The 13,878-nt window shown below is 43.2% G+C and overlaps 1 protein-coding gene across 1 annotated transcript in view; it reads left to right on the top strand.

The window, feature by feature from the left end:
- The window catches only part of LOC134353302 (FERM, ARHGEF and pleckstrin domain-containing protein 1-like), a 41,504-nt gene extending 31,004 nt beyond the window's left edge, over positions 1-10,500 (top strand). Inside the window, exons 4-5 of the mRNA XM_063061337.1 lie at positions 7,080-7,122; positions 9,258-10,500. Coding sequence (XP_062917407.1) covers positions 7,080-7,122; positions 9,258-9,358 — 144 coding nt within the window. The 3' untranslated portion in view covers positions 9,359-10,500. The remainder of the gene's footprint in view (positions 1-7,079; positions 7,123-9,257) is intronic.
- The last annotated feature ends 3,378 nt before the right edge of the window (positions 10,501-13,878 follow it).

Raw genomic sequence — 13,878 nt, 5'->3', positions numbered from 1 at the left:
AATTTTGTATACCACTATCAAATCTCCCCTCAATCTTAAAGGAATAAAGTACTAACCACCTCAGCCAATGCCAAGCAGGTTCTAGATGATCTGAAGGATGTGATCAGCATGCACAAAACAGCACACCCCTGATGCCTTTCACAATCATTTTGGGGGATTTTAACCAGGCCAGCTTGAAAAAGTCACTAAACAATTATCATCAACAAAACACTTGTACCACTGTTACACCACTATTAAGAATGCTTACTGTGATATCCCACACTCTCACTTCAGGAAGTCTGATCACCTGCTACTCCCTGAGTATAGGCAGAGGCTGAAGACTGCAGCACCAGTAGTGAGAACCAGGAAGGTATGGACAAGGGAAGCACAGGAGTGCTTACAAGACTGCTTTGAATCGGTGGACTGGACTATAGTCAGTGATTCATCTTTGAACCTGGATGAGTATGCTGCAGTTAGTACCAACTTTTGTTAAAACCTGTGTGGATGAGTGTGTGCCTACAAAAACATGCCGTACATTCCCAAAGCAAAAGCCATGGATGAATCAGGAGGTTCATCGTCTGCCGAGGGCTCGATCTGTGGCATTTAAGTCTGGCAACTCAGGTCTGTACCAGAAAACCAGGTATGGCTTGCAGAGAGCTATTTCAATAGCAAAGAGACAATACCGAGTGAGGTTGGAGGTGACATCAGATGCACGTCAACTCTGGCAGAACGTTATTTCCTACAAAGTGAAACCTAATAGCATGAGTGGCAGTGATGCTTCACTACCAGATGAACTCAAACACCTTCCGTGCCCGCTTTGAAAGGGAGAATATAACTACTGCTGTGAAGATCCCTGCTGTACCCAGTAACCCTGTGATCTCTGTCTCAGAGGCTGATGTCAGGCTGTCTTTCAGGAGGGTGAACCCTAGCAAGGAGGCAGGCCCCGATGGAGCACCTGATAAGGCTCTGAAAACTTGTGCCAACCAATTGGCAGGTGTATTCAAGGACATTTTCAACCTCTCATTGCTATGGTCAGAAGTTCTCACCTGTTTCAAAAAGGCAACTATTATACCAGTGCTTAAGAAGAATAATGTGAGCTACCTTAATGACTATCACCCAGTAGCACTCACATCTACAGGTTGGTCGTGACTAGACTGAACTCTTACCTCAGCAAGGACCTGGACCCATTGCAATTTGTCTATCACCACAATAGGTCAACGGCAGATGCAATCTCAATGGCTCTTTACACGGCTTTAGACCACCTGGCCAACACAAACACCTACATCAGAATGCTGTTCTTCAACTATAGCTCAGCATTTAATACCATCATTCCCACAATCCTGATTGAGAAGTTGAAGAACCTGGGCTTCTGTACCTCTCTCTGCAATTGGATCCTTGATTTCCTAACTGGAAGACCACAATCTGTGTGAATTGGTGATAACATCTCCTCCTCGCTGACGATCAACACCAGCGCACCTCAGCAATGTGTTCTTAGCCCACTACTCTACTCTCTCTATTCCCATGACTGTGTGGCTAGGTATAGCTCAAATATCATTTATAAATTTGCTGATGATACAACCATTGTTGGTAGAATCTCAGCTGGAGACAAGAGGGCATACAGTAAGGAGATATACCAACTAGTGGAGTGGAGTCACAGCAACAACCTTGCACTCAACGTCAGTAAGACCAAAGAGCTGATTGTGGACTTCTGAAGGAGTAGGATGAGGGAACATGAACCAATCCTCATGACAGGGATCAGAAATGGAGAGAATGAGCAATTTTGAGATCCTGTGTGTCAAGATCTCTGAAGATCTAACCTGGTCCCAACATAGCGATGCAGCTAGCTATTAAGAAGGCAAGACAGCAACTATAGTTCATTAGGAGTTTAAGGAGAATTGGTTTGATACCTAAAGCACTCAAAAACTTCTATAGATGTACCGTAGAAAGAATTCTCATAGGCTGCACTCACTTTCTAGTATGGGGGGAAGGGAGCTATGCACAGGATTGAAAGAAGCTACAGAAAGTTGTAAAATTAGTCAGCTACATTTTGGATACTAGCCTCCATATTATCCAAGACATCTTCAAGGAGTGGTGCTTCAGAAAGGAAGCATCCATTATTAAGGACCCCCACCACCCAGGACATGCCCTCTTCTCACTGTTACCAACAGGAAGGTGGTACAGAAGCCTGAAGGCACACACTCAGCAATTCAGGAACAGCTTCTTCCCCTCTGCCATCCAATTCCTAAATGGACATTGAACTCATGATCACCTCCTCACTTTTTTATTATTTCCATTTTTGCACTTTTTAAAAATTTAACTATTTTATGTATATACACACATACTTTTTGTAATTGATTTACTTATTTTTTTTATTTTTCTATATGATCATGTATGGCATTGTACTGCTGCCTCTAAGTTAACAAACTTCACAACCTAAACCTGATTTGGATTCTGACCAATTCAAACTTTTCCTCTAACTCAGGTCCTCCAGTCCCAACAACATCCTTGTAAATTTTTTCTCTACTCTTTCAATCTTATTCATATTTTCCTTTAGGGAGATGACCAAAACTGCACATAATAGTCCAAACTAGGCCTCACTAATGTCTGAAACAACTTCAGCATAACATCCCATCTCCTGTACTCAATACTTTGATTTATGAAGGCTAAGATGCTAAAAGCTTTCTTTACAACTTATCTACCTGTGATGCCACTTACAATGAATTATGGATCTGTATTCCCACATCCCTTTGTTATACCACACTGCTGAGTGCCCTGCATAAGACCTACTCTGGATGGTCCTACCAAAGTGCAACACCTCGCACTTGTCTGCATTAAATGCCATCTGCCATTTTTCAGCCCCTTTTTCCAGCTGGTCCGGATCCAAAGGCAAGCTCTGATTGTCTTCCACACAGTCCACTACACTTCCTATCTTGACGACATCCACAAATTTGATGATCAGTTAACCACGTTATCATGCAAATCATTGATACAGATGATGAACAACAATGGACCCAGCATTGATCCCTGTGGCACTCAACTAGGCACAGGTCTCCAGTCAGAGAGGCAACCATCTACTACCACTCTCTGGCTTCTCTTCTCTTCACTTCTACAGACTCTGTGTCTGTTTGCCAAGTAAATACAGGTGCAAAATATCAATTGAAGATCTCCCCCTTCTCTCTTGGCTCCACGCATCGATTACCATTTTGATCTCCAAGAGGGCGTATTTTGTCAGAGATACCTATCTGTGTCTACAGATGGATATATTTAAAATGGATGTTGATATATTCTTGATTACTAAGGGCATTTAAGGTTAAGACAAGAAGGCAGGAGAATGGGGTTAAGAGGGAGATTAAATCAGCCATGATTGAGTGTCAGGGCAGATTTGATGGGATGAATGGCCTAATTCTGCTCATATGTCTTATGGTTTTGTTACAAAGTTGTGCAGCGCAGGGCACAGTGATGAGGTCTCAACGTTTGCAGATGGTCACCTTCTGAGAAGGTCAGTGGCCATTCCCATGAGTTTCCTTGTCCTTGTGTGGCAGTTTTATCTGTGCTTACTGGTTGAGATTGGGGAGTGCATTGGTGTAAGAAAATCGAGCATGTCCCTGTCCACTGGGATGCATTTCCCCATTGAAGAGATCTACCAGAATGAAGGAGGAGTCATATGCCCATCCCAGAAGCATGGTATTCGCAGCAGGAAGTTCTTCTCAAGATTCACAAGGGCGTGGAAACCTTCTCCGTCTATAAAGAGCCCAAGTTGTTAAGGGAAATCTGAAAGGATCTGTAAGTCCAGCAAATAGTTGCCTGCATGTGTGGGGAACCAATAGTGCTCCAATGCCCAAATTAACATGCATTCTTCACTAAAATTTATCAAATTATAGGAGGCATTAGTAGGGTAGACAGTCCGAATCTTTCTCCCAGCACAAAATTTTCAAACACCTGAAGACATGCATTTAAAATGAGAGTTAGAAAGTTTAAAGTTGTGTGGAATAAGTTTTTTTTTACACTCAGAGTAGAAGGTGCCTTGAGCAGGTTGCCAGCAGTTGTGCTGGAAGTGCTTTCCTTCAGTCTTCATTGTGGAAGACGCTAGCTACGTGCCAGAGTTCCGTGAGTATCAGGGAACAGGAAAAAGTGCGAAGCAAACTGAAAGGTCTTAAGGTGGATAAGTCACCTGGACCAGATGGACAATATCCCGAAGTTCTGAGAGAGGTTACTGAAGAGATATTGGATGCATTGGTCATGATCTTTCAAGAATCACTTGATTCTAGCATGGTCCCGGAGGACTAGACTCCACTCTTCAAGAAGGGACCAAATGTCACTCGACTCTTTAAGAAGGGAGGAAGACAAAAGAGAAGAAATTATAGGCCAGTTAGCTTAACCTCAGTAGTTGAGAAAGTTTTGGAGCCCATTATTAAGGATGAGCTCTCAGGGTGCTTGGAGACTAATGATAAAATAAGTTAAAGTTGGCATGGTTTCTGTCAAGGGAAATCTTGCCTGACAAATCTGTTAGAATTCTTTGAGGAATTAACAAGCAGTGTGGACAAAGGAGAGGCAGTGGATGTCATTTACTTAGATTTTGAGAAGACATTTGATAAGGTGCCTCACATGAGGCTGCTTAACAAGATAAACCTCAACGGTGTTACAGGAAAGATACTGGCATGGATAGAGGAATGGCTGACAGGCAAGAGGCAGTGAGTTGGAATAAAAGGGGCCTTTTCTGGTTGGCTGCCCATGACTAGTGGCATTCCTTGGGGGTCAGTCTTGGGACTGCTACTTTTCACATTGTTTGTCAGTGATTTAGGTAGTGGAATTGATGGCTTTGTGGCAAAGTTTGCAGATGATACGAAGTTAAGTAGAGAGGTAGGTAGTGCTGAGGAAGCAATGTAATTGCAGTAGGACTTGGGCAAATTGGAAGAATGGGCAAAAAAGTGGCAGATGGAATACAGTGTTGGGGAATGTATGATAATGCATTTTGATAAAAGGAACAATAGTGCGGACTATTATCTAAATTGGGAGAAAATTCAAACATCAGAGGTACAAAGGATCTTGGGAATCTTCGTGCAAGACTCCCAGAAAGTTAATTTGCAGGTTGAGTCTGTAGTAAAGATGGCAAGAGCAATGTTGACATTTATTTCAAGGGGAATAGAATATAAAAGCAAGGAGATAATGCTGAGGCTTTTAAGACGCTAGTCAGGCCACGTTTGGAATATTGTCAATGGTTTTGGGCCAGTTATCTCTGAAAGGATGTATTGTCATTGGAGAGAGCCCAGAGGAGGTTCACAAGGATAATTCCAAGAATGAAAGGGTTAACATATGAGAAGCGTTTGGCAGCTTTGGGCCTGTACTCACTGGAATTTAGAAGAATATGTAGAGATCTCATTAAGACCTATCAAATGTTAAAAAGTCTAGGTAAGATGGATGTGGAGAGGATGTTTCCTATGGTGGGTGTACCAAGATCTAGAGGGCACAGACTCAAAACTGAGGGGCAACCTTTCAGAAACGAGGTAAGGAGGAACTTTTTTAGCCAGCGAATAATGCATCTGTGGAATGCACTGCCACAGACTGCAGAGAAGGGCAAGTCTGTGGGTATATTCAAAGCAACGGTTGATAGATTCCTGATTGGCTGGGGCATCAAGGGATATGGTGAGAGGGCAGGTGTATGGCATTGAGTGGGATCTGGGATCAGCGACGGTGGAGTGGTGGAGCAGACTCAATGGGCTGAATGGCCTAATTCTGCTCTTATGGTCTTGTGGCTGGAAGCAGATCTGATTGATGATGCTGTTTGAAAGGCTGTTAGATAGACAGATAAGTATGCAGCGAGGGCAGGCAGAAGCAATTTTGTTTAATTCAGTATCATATAGAACACAGGCATTACAGCCTGAGGGCTCTGTTCCTTTGCTGTACCATCCTATGTTCTAATGTGGGAAACTGAGGGGAGAGTTTATAGTGGGGCAGACAATCATGTGGGTCATAGACACTTTCTTTTCCAGGGAAGGCAAATGAAAACAAGAGGTGATGGGTTTAAGCTGAGAGGTAAAAGCTGTAAAAGCGACCCGAGGGTCAATTTCTTCACACAGAAGGTCGTGCACATATGGAGCAAGCTGAGGCGGGTACAGTAACAACATTCAAAACCAGTTTGCATAATCGCATGGAGAGCAGGGACGTGGGCCAATTGGGCAAATGAGGCTAGCCATGGACTAGCTGAGCCAAAGATCCTGTTACCAGGCTGTGTGACTTTATGAATCCATGAAATCAAAATCAGTTAATTCATTCCTCTACTGACACAACTCTGATTCTGATGAACAGCAGAGTTCTGCTGTGGCTGTTTGGGAAGAACTTGTGGCAGGGAAACATAGAGTCATTGTACTCTTGACCTCTACAGGGAGAGCAATTCAGGCATGAGAGCGTGAAGATCTTCCCAGAGACTACCACATATCACTGATTACTCCCTTGGAAAACCTGAGCCCATGACTGCATTGTCAATCAGAGAGGTTCCGGTGTCATTGGGAGTAGTCACCTCTGGGATGGGCCATTCCTTTGCCTCCTGCCCAAGATATTCGACCCACACTGAATGGCCAGCTATGGCCATTCCATTAAGCAAAGCTGCCAACAGTATCCCCACTGCGGCGCCTATTGAAGGAGCCTCAGCAGCTAAGTCTGGAGGAAGCATTCCTGTTAGTTGTAGTCCACTCTGTGAACTTTGGGGGGCAGTGAGCTTTCTAGCTGATTACTCAACACCACTACTGTTCCAGGTAAAACAAGCAACAGATGAGTGTGGTGTGAAGACTCAGCCATCAGCATGATCAGTTTCCTGCTCCGGTTTATCTCACTACAGTCAGAAGTGGTATGACATTACTTGGTGTACGCATGACTCTGGGAGAAGGACAAAGCTGCTAATGTGAACAACGCTTGGCTGTACAGGCCATCAGCCTGGTCGTTCCCTAACCCCATAACTTCTGGGAAGTTTCACATCCACAAACATGGAGAGAGCTATCTCAGCCCATACCAGGAATCCTGATGTCAGGCCTTTCATCATCTACTGAATGTGCGAAGACTACCCTGTCACATGACACTGATCTGAAACTCTTGTCTATTTTCAGGTCTGGTTGGATCCCCTAAAACCCATTTTCAAACAAATCAGAGGTAAGTGTTTCGAAATGAGCTCTGCCGAAGCACCAAAAGATGCTTTAAGTTGTGAATGTGTGGTCCACGTTCTCAACCGTGCAGCATGACCTTCACCGAGGTACATGGAACAATGAGGAAATCAAATTGAAGGGCAAATGTCACTTGAGTTATATTTTGGGCAGAATAATTTTCATTCAGTGTACCTTTTCCTATAGGTAGCTCAATACATGACCTTCCAAACCAGGATGCTCAACAAGTGTGGGACTGGTTGGACTATCACTCTGGACCTGAGCAAGTGTTGTCTCCCAAGATGCTGTGTGTATTTTTACAATGCCGCAGGTTATGCAGGGGTAGGAGGCTGGCACTGAGACAGTGAGTGTGCTTGCCCTCACTTTTGCCCCCCTTTTCCCTTCTTGCTTTACCCCAGTCCCCTGCCTCAGTACTTGCTTTGGATGTAACCTTTTCCCATTCTGTCCTAAAGATATTAAGCTGAAGCATTATCTCCGCTTCTTTCTTCAGCCAACGCCGCCTGACCTGCTGAGTGTTTGCAGCAGTTTCTGACTGAAAGTTTGCTTGTTTCAGTGTAACCATCTAACCCAAGCAATGTCAAATACTAGAGGGCATGACTTTAGGATGAGAGGAGGAAAGTTTGAAGATGTTGTGCAGGAAGTGGTAGGTGCTTGGAACATGCTAAGCAGAGAAGTAGTGGAAGCAGATATGTAGCAACATTTAAGGAGAACTTAGACATCCACGTGAACCGGCAGAGAATGAAGGGATATGGGTCACAGGCAGCAGGTGCGACTAACTAGGATGGTACAGCCATCAAGGGCTGAGGGCTCTGTTCCTGAGCTGTACTATGTACACAAGGGACATGACTGACATGAGCCCTGGGTAATTTGTTGTGTATTTCTTGACTGCTCTTTCTGTTGTTCCAAATTAAACTTGGTAAATTAAATCGGATAATTATTGTCCCATGCACAGTAGTACAGTGAAGACCATACCATCCCTACAGATAACTTCATACCATCCCTACAGATAACTTCATCACGTCAACACATTGAAGATGTGCACGTGAAAAGCAATGACCCAACTGGGCCTGACCCGAAACATCATGGTGTCCCAACAGATTTCATGACCAGATTCACTTGAGTTTGCTTTAGAGTGAGAGAGGGTGGCACTGAAATTGATTCACTCGCCCAGCATAGTCATTATAACTCTGCTGAGCCAACATTGGTATTATGGCAGAGATCACTGTAACCAAGGCAGTGTCTTTATCAACAGCAGTAACTCCAGCATCCCTCCAGCCTATGTTACTGCCAGGTTTAGGATGGTCAGGCCCTATGTTCATTAAGCTCCACTCCACCTCCCTGCTTGGCCTTCACTCCTCAGAGTTAAATTAAAGGGGTTTACTCCCTGACCTATGATAGGCAATGACTGCTTTAGTTGGGTGGAGCCAATCCTGGCCTCTGTTCTAAACAGGACTATCCTAGATAGGATTAAATGCACCTTCAATTAAATTAAGATTTATTCTTATTGAAAATTTAACTTTAATGAACATAAAGAAGCAGGTTCTGTGTTAGTTATTATGTGTATTCCTGCTTTCCTGCTTTCAGTGTACCTCTCTGTCACATGACATGAGAAAGGCAGTGGAGACACAAATCCCTGTACTTCACAATCAACTCTAATGTAAATGGCCGTTATTTTGATTGTCATATGTGACACTGGTGAGGATCTCTTGCTTTCAAAAACAAATACCTGGAGATAACTGAGATGCATTTCTATACAGCTAAGGAAAACCACTAACTCCCTTCCTCCACAGATTCTATCTGATCTGATGAGTGTTTCCAGCATTTTCTGTTTTTGGTGATAAAAGGAGCAAACTTCCTCCGTAGATTTGAGTCCAGAGTCTAAAGTACGAAGGCCCAGTATGCAAGGGAACAGGTGTCATTTTATAACTGAAGACCAAGGATTAAATCTGTCCCAAACCACAGTTACTGTAACTGTGGAACATAGTAGACTAGGTCTTCCACTCAATACAAACTTCGGGAGGTTGGAAAATTCATGCCATTGGGTAATGGAACTAACAGTTCCCTTTTTCTTGCTCCAGATACCACCATCAGCAGTCTTTTGTGTCTCTCTTTTCTTTTGAATAGGTGAGAAGAACGTTCTGTTCCAGTTTGTAGTGAAGTTCTTCCCACCAGATCCCAGCCAACTGAAGGAGGAACTGACAAGGTGGGAACAGACTATCGCCTGATCTCTGAGATGATAGCTTCATGAAGTTTTGGATGAGTTGATCAAGATGTTTGAAGTATTCAAATGTGGTCAGATTCGGATCCCATTGGGGCTTCTGGGAAGGTCACACAGTAGGTCAAGAAAAGCTGGGACAGTGGAATACAAAAAATAGGAAAAGGTTTAAACCACTCAACCCCTCAGGTCTGCTGCAGACCTTAATTCTGCATAGCCTTCAATTCTCTGATCTGTCAAGTGTGTATGTACCGCCATCTTAAATCCATTTAATAATCCAACCTCCAATACCCTCTGGATAAGAAATTACAAGGATTCACCACCCACGTGAGAAGGAATTTTGACTTACACCTATCTTAAATGACCAGTTCTTTATTTTGAAACAATGTCCCCTCATTCCAGACCTCCTCTTAGATAATAATTTCTGCAGAAAATTCTTCAACTCTTAGGATTCAGTCACTTTGACATTGCTCCCACTGCCCAATATCTGTTCCCTTGCAAAGGATCAAAGCAATGGATGATAGTTTGGGGGCATTGGCTATGGGAATACTTTGTGCCCAATTTGCAAAGGACTCTGATACATTAAGACAATGTTTCGATGAGGTACATGTGGTCTGCACTTCCCATAGGCTAGTCAGCATGACTAATATCCCAGAAAGGATAACACCATTATATTCCAATGACTAAAACCATGCTTATGGCCTTCTGATTTTTTATTCAGAACTTTCAAGTTGCCAGTTATCTATAATTATCACAATAGGGCATGGAAACAGCAGACTTGTCTGTCTCAACACCCAAAGTAGAGCAGTTTTGATTCACCATAGACTGAGAGAACTGTTGGTTCACTAGACAGATTCACTGCCTTCTGAGGAAAAATTGAGCCAACTTGGTCGGTACTCAGAGTGCTGAAAAACAAAATGGAATTTCATTTAAAAATACAGAATTCAGACAAGACTGGGTCAGCTGGATGTGTGGAGGATATTATGTCTGCCTTTCGGGATAGCGAACCAGTGGTCACCACATCAGTATAATTAGGATTGAAAAGAGAAGACATTTCATTATGCAAAAGATGGTGCATGTGTGGAATCCATTATAGAGGCTAAGTGGTTGAATGTACTTAACAAGGAGGTGAATGGATATAAAAGTTAACATCATAAAAAGTAGCAATAGACATGGGGGGTGGGGGGGGGGGGAGAATGGACATATAGCAAAGTGATAGAGGATCATCCAAAGACATTGAATAGTCAAACAGGCGAAGGGTTGAACTCCTGCTTCCCAAGTTTCTAGACCTCATTGTAACGTAGCATGGTGAATTAAGATGCCCAATACATTTCAGAATTTGGCTTCTGAGATGCAAAATGACAGAATGCAGAAAGCCATCTATAGAAGTAAAGAAATTAATTAATCCTGCCTTCCACATAACAATACACACACACAGTCTGTTCATTTTCCTTCTGTTGTCTCAGTTTCCTTTGTTTAATATATGGTTTCACTTGGGCTTTTGGTCTTCAGATCCCATTTAGCCTTCCTGTGCTTATAAATCATCACATTTTCTGGTTCTGGTGTGAGCCATGGGTCAATTGGAGCTTCCTTAGCTTGATACAAAAGCATTAGGCACATCATCAAGAGTGAGTCTCCAGTACAGTGGTTAGGGAGAGACAGTCCCTCAGGAGGCCAACATAACAGCAAATATTAACTGGTCTTTTATCTCACTGTTGTTGGCTGGGCCTTGCTGTACATAAACTCAGACTCCATTTCAAGTGTACTTAGTAGTCTTAAAGAGATTTACGAATGAAAGTTTCCAATTTTGCCTCTTGCACCCAGTAAAGTGGCCACTGAGTATATGTCCGTGGTCTTCTGCTGCTGTAGCCCATCCACTTCGAGGTTCGACGTGTTGTGAATTCAGAGATGCATAACATGTCTAACCTGGTTGTATGCCACGCCACTGTTGTAAAGTGAGGTTATTTGAGTTACTGTCACCTTCCCATCAGCTTAAACCAGTCTGGGAATAATCCTCTGACCTCTGTCATTAACAAGGCAATTTCAGCCACAGAATTGCTGCTCGTTTGATATTTTATTGTTTTGTGGACCATTCTCTGTAAAGTCTAGAGACTGTTGTGCGTGAAAACCCCAGGCAATCAGCAGTTTCTGAGATACTCAAACCACCCCGTATGGCAGCAACCATCATTCCACGGTCAAATTCAGTTAGGTCACATTTCTTTCCCATTCTGATGTTTGGTCTGAACGACAACTGAACCTCTTGATCATGTCTACATGCCTTAATGCACTGAATTGCTGCCACACGATTGATATTTGCATTAATGAGCAGGTGTAATAAAGTGGCCACTGGGTGTATGACGTTAACTAAGAAAACCGATGTGGGGGAATGTTTAGGTAGTTCTGTATCATATAATCTATGGATTATACAGTAAAATAAATGTTCACTGTTCCTTAAGAAATGAAACTCCCTGCTGAACTTTTCCAAACAAGTGAGGTACAACCCAAACACCCCACAACCAAAGTTCAAGTAATTGAACTTTACTTCTTGTGACCGACAATTTTGGAAATATTTGTATAGTTCTTTCACTGAACAATAAAACACTTGTTTCTATTGGTATCGGCAGGAAGAGCACACATCTCCAGTAGAATCCATTACTGCAGATACACAGGTCAGCAGAAGTTGCCTCAACTCAGAGTTAGATGGCTGGGCTTCGTTCCCAGTTTCACCATCAGCTCTGCTCGATGATATTATTGTGGGCCTTCATTAGAGTCCTTTTCTCGACTGGAAGAAATTCCCACCAATTGGATATTAGGAGGAACAAAGCCTTTGCCGTCAATCCCTTTGCATGGACTTTGTAATTTCTTTTTCTGCTCATCCCTCCCTGAGGCTCTCCCAGTTTGTGTGGTCCATGTCTAGTCTGAAGGTGAGGTAAGCAAACATCCCTTCATTGCAAATCTTGCCCATGCCTCAGCTCAATACTGTTACTCACTGTAACTCTGTTCTCACAATTTCAATTCTCTTTAATCAGTTCCCACAAAATGGCCACTCATTCTCCATCTCACTCTCAGTTAGTCCGCCCCAAATTTCCTCCCCAACAAACTTTGTTATAAACCTATGAAACAAGCAGGAGATCTCATACTGTTTGCGTTTATAACTTTACGGACTCAGCAAACAGTTCCTTTTTTGCGGATGACTGACAGTTTGTGTTTTTTCCCTGATTCCCAGTGTTTCTTCTCACTTCTTTTGGTAATTCCAGACAATTATCCGTTAAAATGAAAGACTGTGCACCATTTAACATCAAATACATTTCATAACAGGTAGCCATCAGGCTCATCGTCTATGCTGGTTTTCTGAGCATTCCCGTGAGTCTCACTCCCCCACTTGCTTCCCTGTTCGCTTGGAGTACAGTGCTCAGATCCGGTTGCCTTGCTACAGGAAGGATATGGAAGCTTTAGAGAGGTACAGAGGAGATTTACTAGGATGTTGCCTGGGTTACAAAGCATATCTTATAAAGATAGGTTGAGCGAGCTTGCACTTTTCTCTTTGGAAGGATGGAGAATGAGAGGTGACAATAGAGGTGTGTGGATAATAAGGGGCACACATAGAGTGGACAATCAGAGTGCTTTTCCCAGGGTGGAAATGGCTAATACGAGAGGGCATAATAAGAGGAAAGTTTAGGAGGTATATTAGAGGTACAGCACTGTACAGAAGTTTTGGGCACACACATTTTTAGCTGGGGTGTCTAAGACTTTTGCATTGGCATGAATCTGTCAAACTGGAGAGGCGGGAACAAAGGAGGTTAGGAACGGTGAGGGTAGAGCACCACGGGAGGAGTGTGGGACAGGGGGCAGAGAAGGAGTTCCGGGGGAGAGGTGGGTTTGGTTCGGGTACAGACACCAGGCAAGGTCATTTGATGACAAACAATTGGTTTATTGATCATTACAGAATATTTCTCTGGTGCTTCCCACACCTTCCCTTCTCCCTTCCCCTTTTCCCAACCATGATCCCCCTCTCCCTGCCTCTTTCCCACTCTCAGTCCACAACAGAGACTCGCCAGATTTAGCTTTATTATCATCAGTCACATATGTCATGAAATTAATTTTTTTTGTGGCAGCAGTACTGTGCAATACATAAAATTACTACAGTACTGTGCAAAAGTCTTAGGTACCCTAGTATATATATGTGCCTAAGATTTTTGTACAGTGCTGTGGGCATTTTTACACTTGAGAGTGATAAGTATGTGGAACACAGGGTTAGGGGTCGTGGTCGAGGCAGATATATTCAGGAGATTTAAGAGACTCTTAGATGGGCACGTGGATGAAAGAAAACTGGGGGCTATGTGGAAAGGAAAGGTTACATTGCTCTTGGAGTAGGTTAAAGGCCATAGAGCTTTTACTGCCTTATTTTCGATATTCTGTGCAACATTCTGTCATATGCCTATTATCTACTGATCCCACCAATTCTCCTGCCATCCACCCACACTGGAGGTGACTTACAGCAGCCAAATAATCCACCAGCATTGCTTTGGC

This window comes from Mobula hypostoma, chromosome 10, assembly GCF_963921235.1.
Source record: "Mobula hypostoma chromosome 10, sMobHyp1.1, whole genome shotgun sequence".
Classification (NCBI taxonomy): Eukaryota; Metazoa; Chordata; class Chondrichthyes; order Myliobatiformes; family Myliobatidae; genus Mobula; species Mobula hypostoma.
The sequence above is the reverse complement of the archived record's forward strand: the minus strand, read 5'-3'. Positions and strand labels throughout refer to the sequence as shown.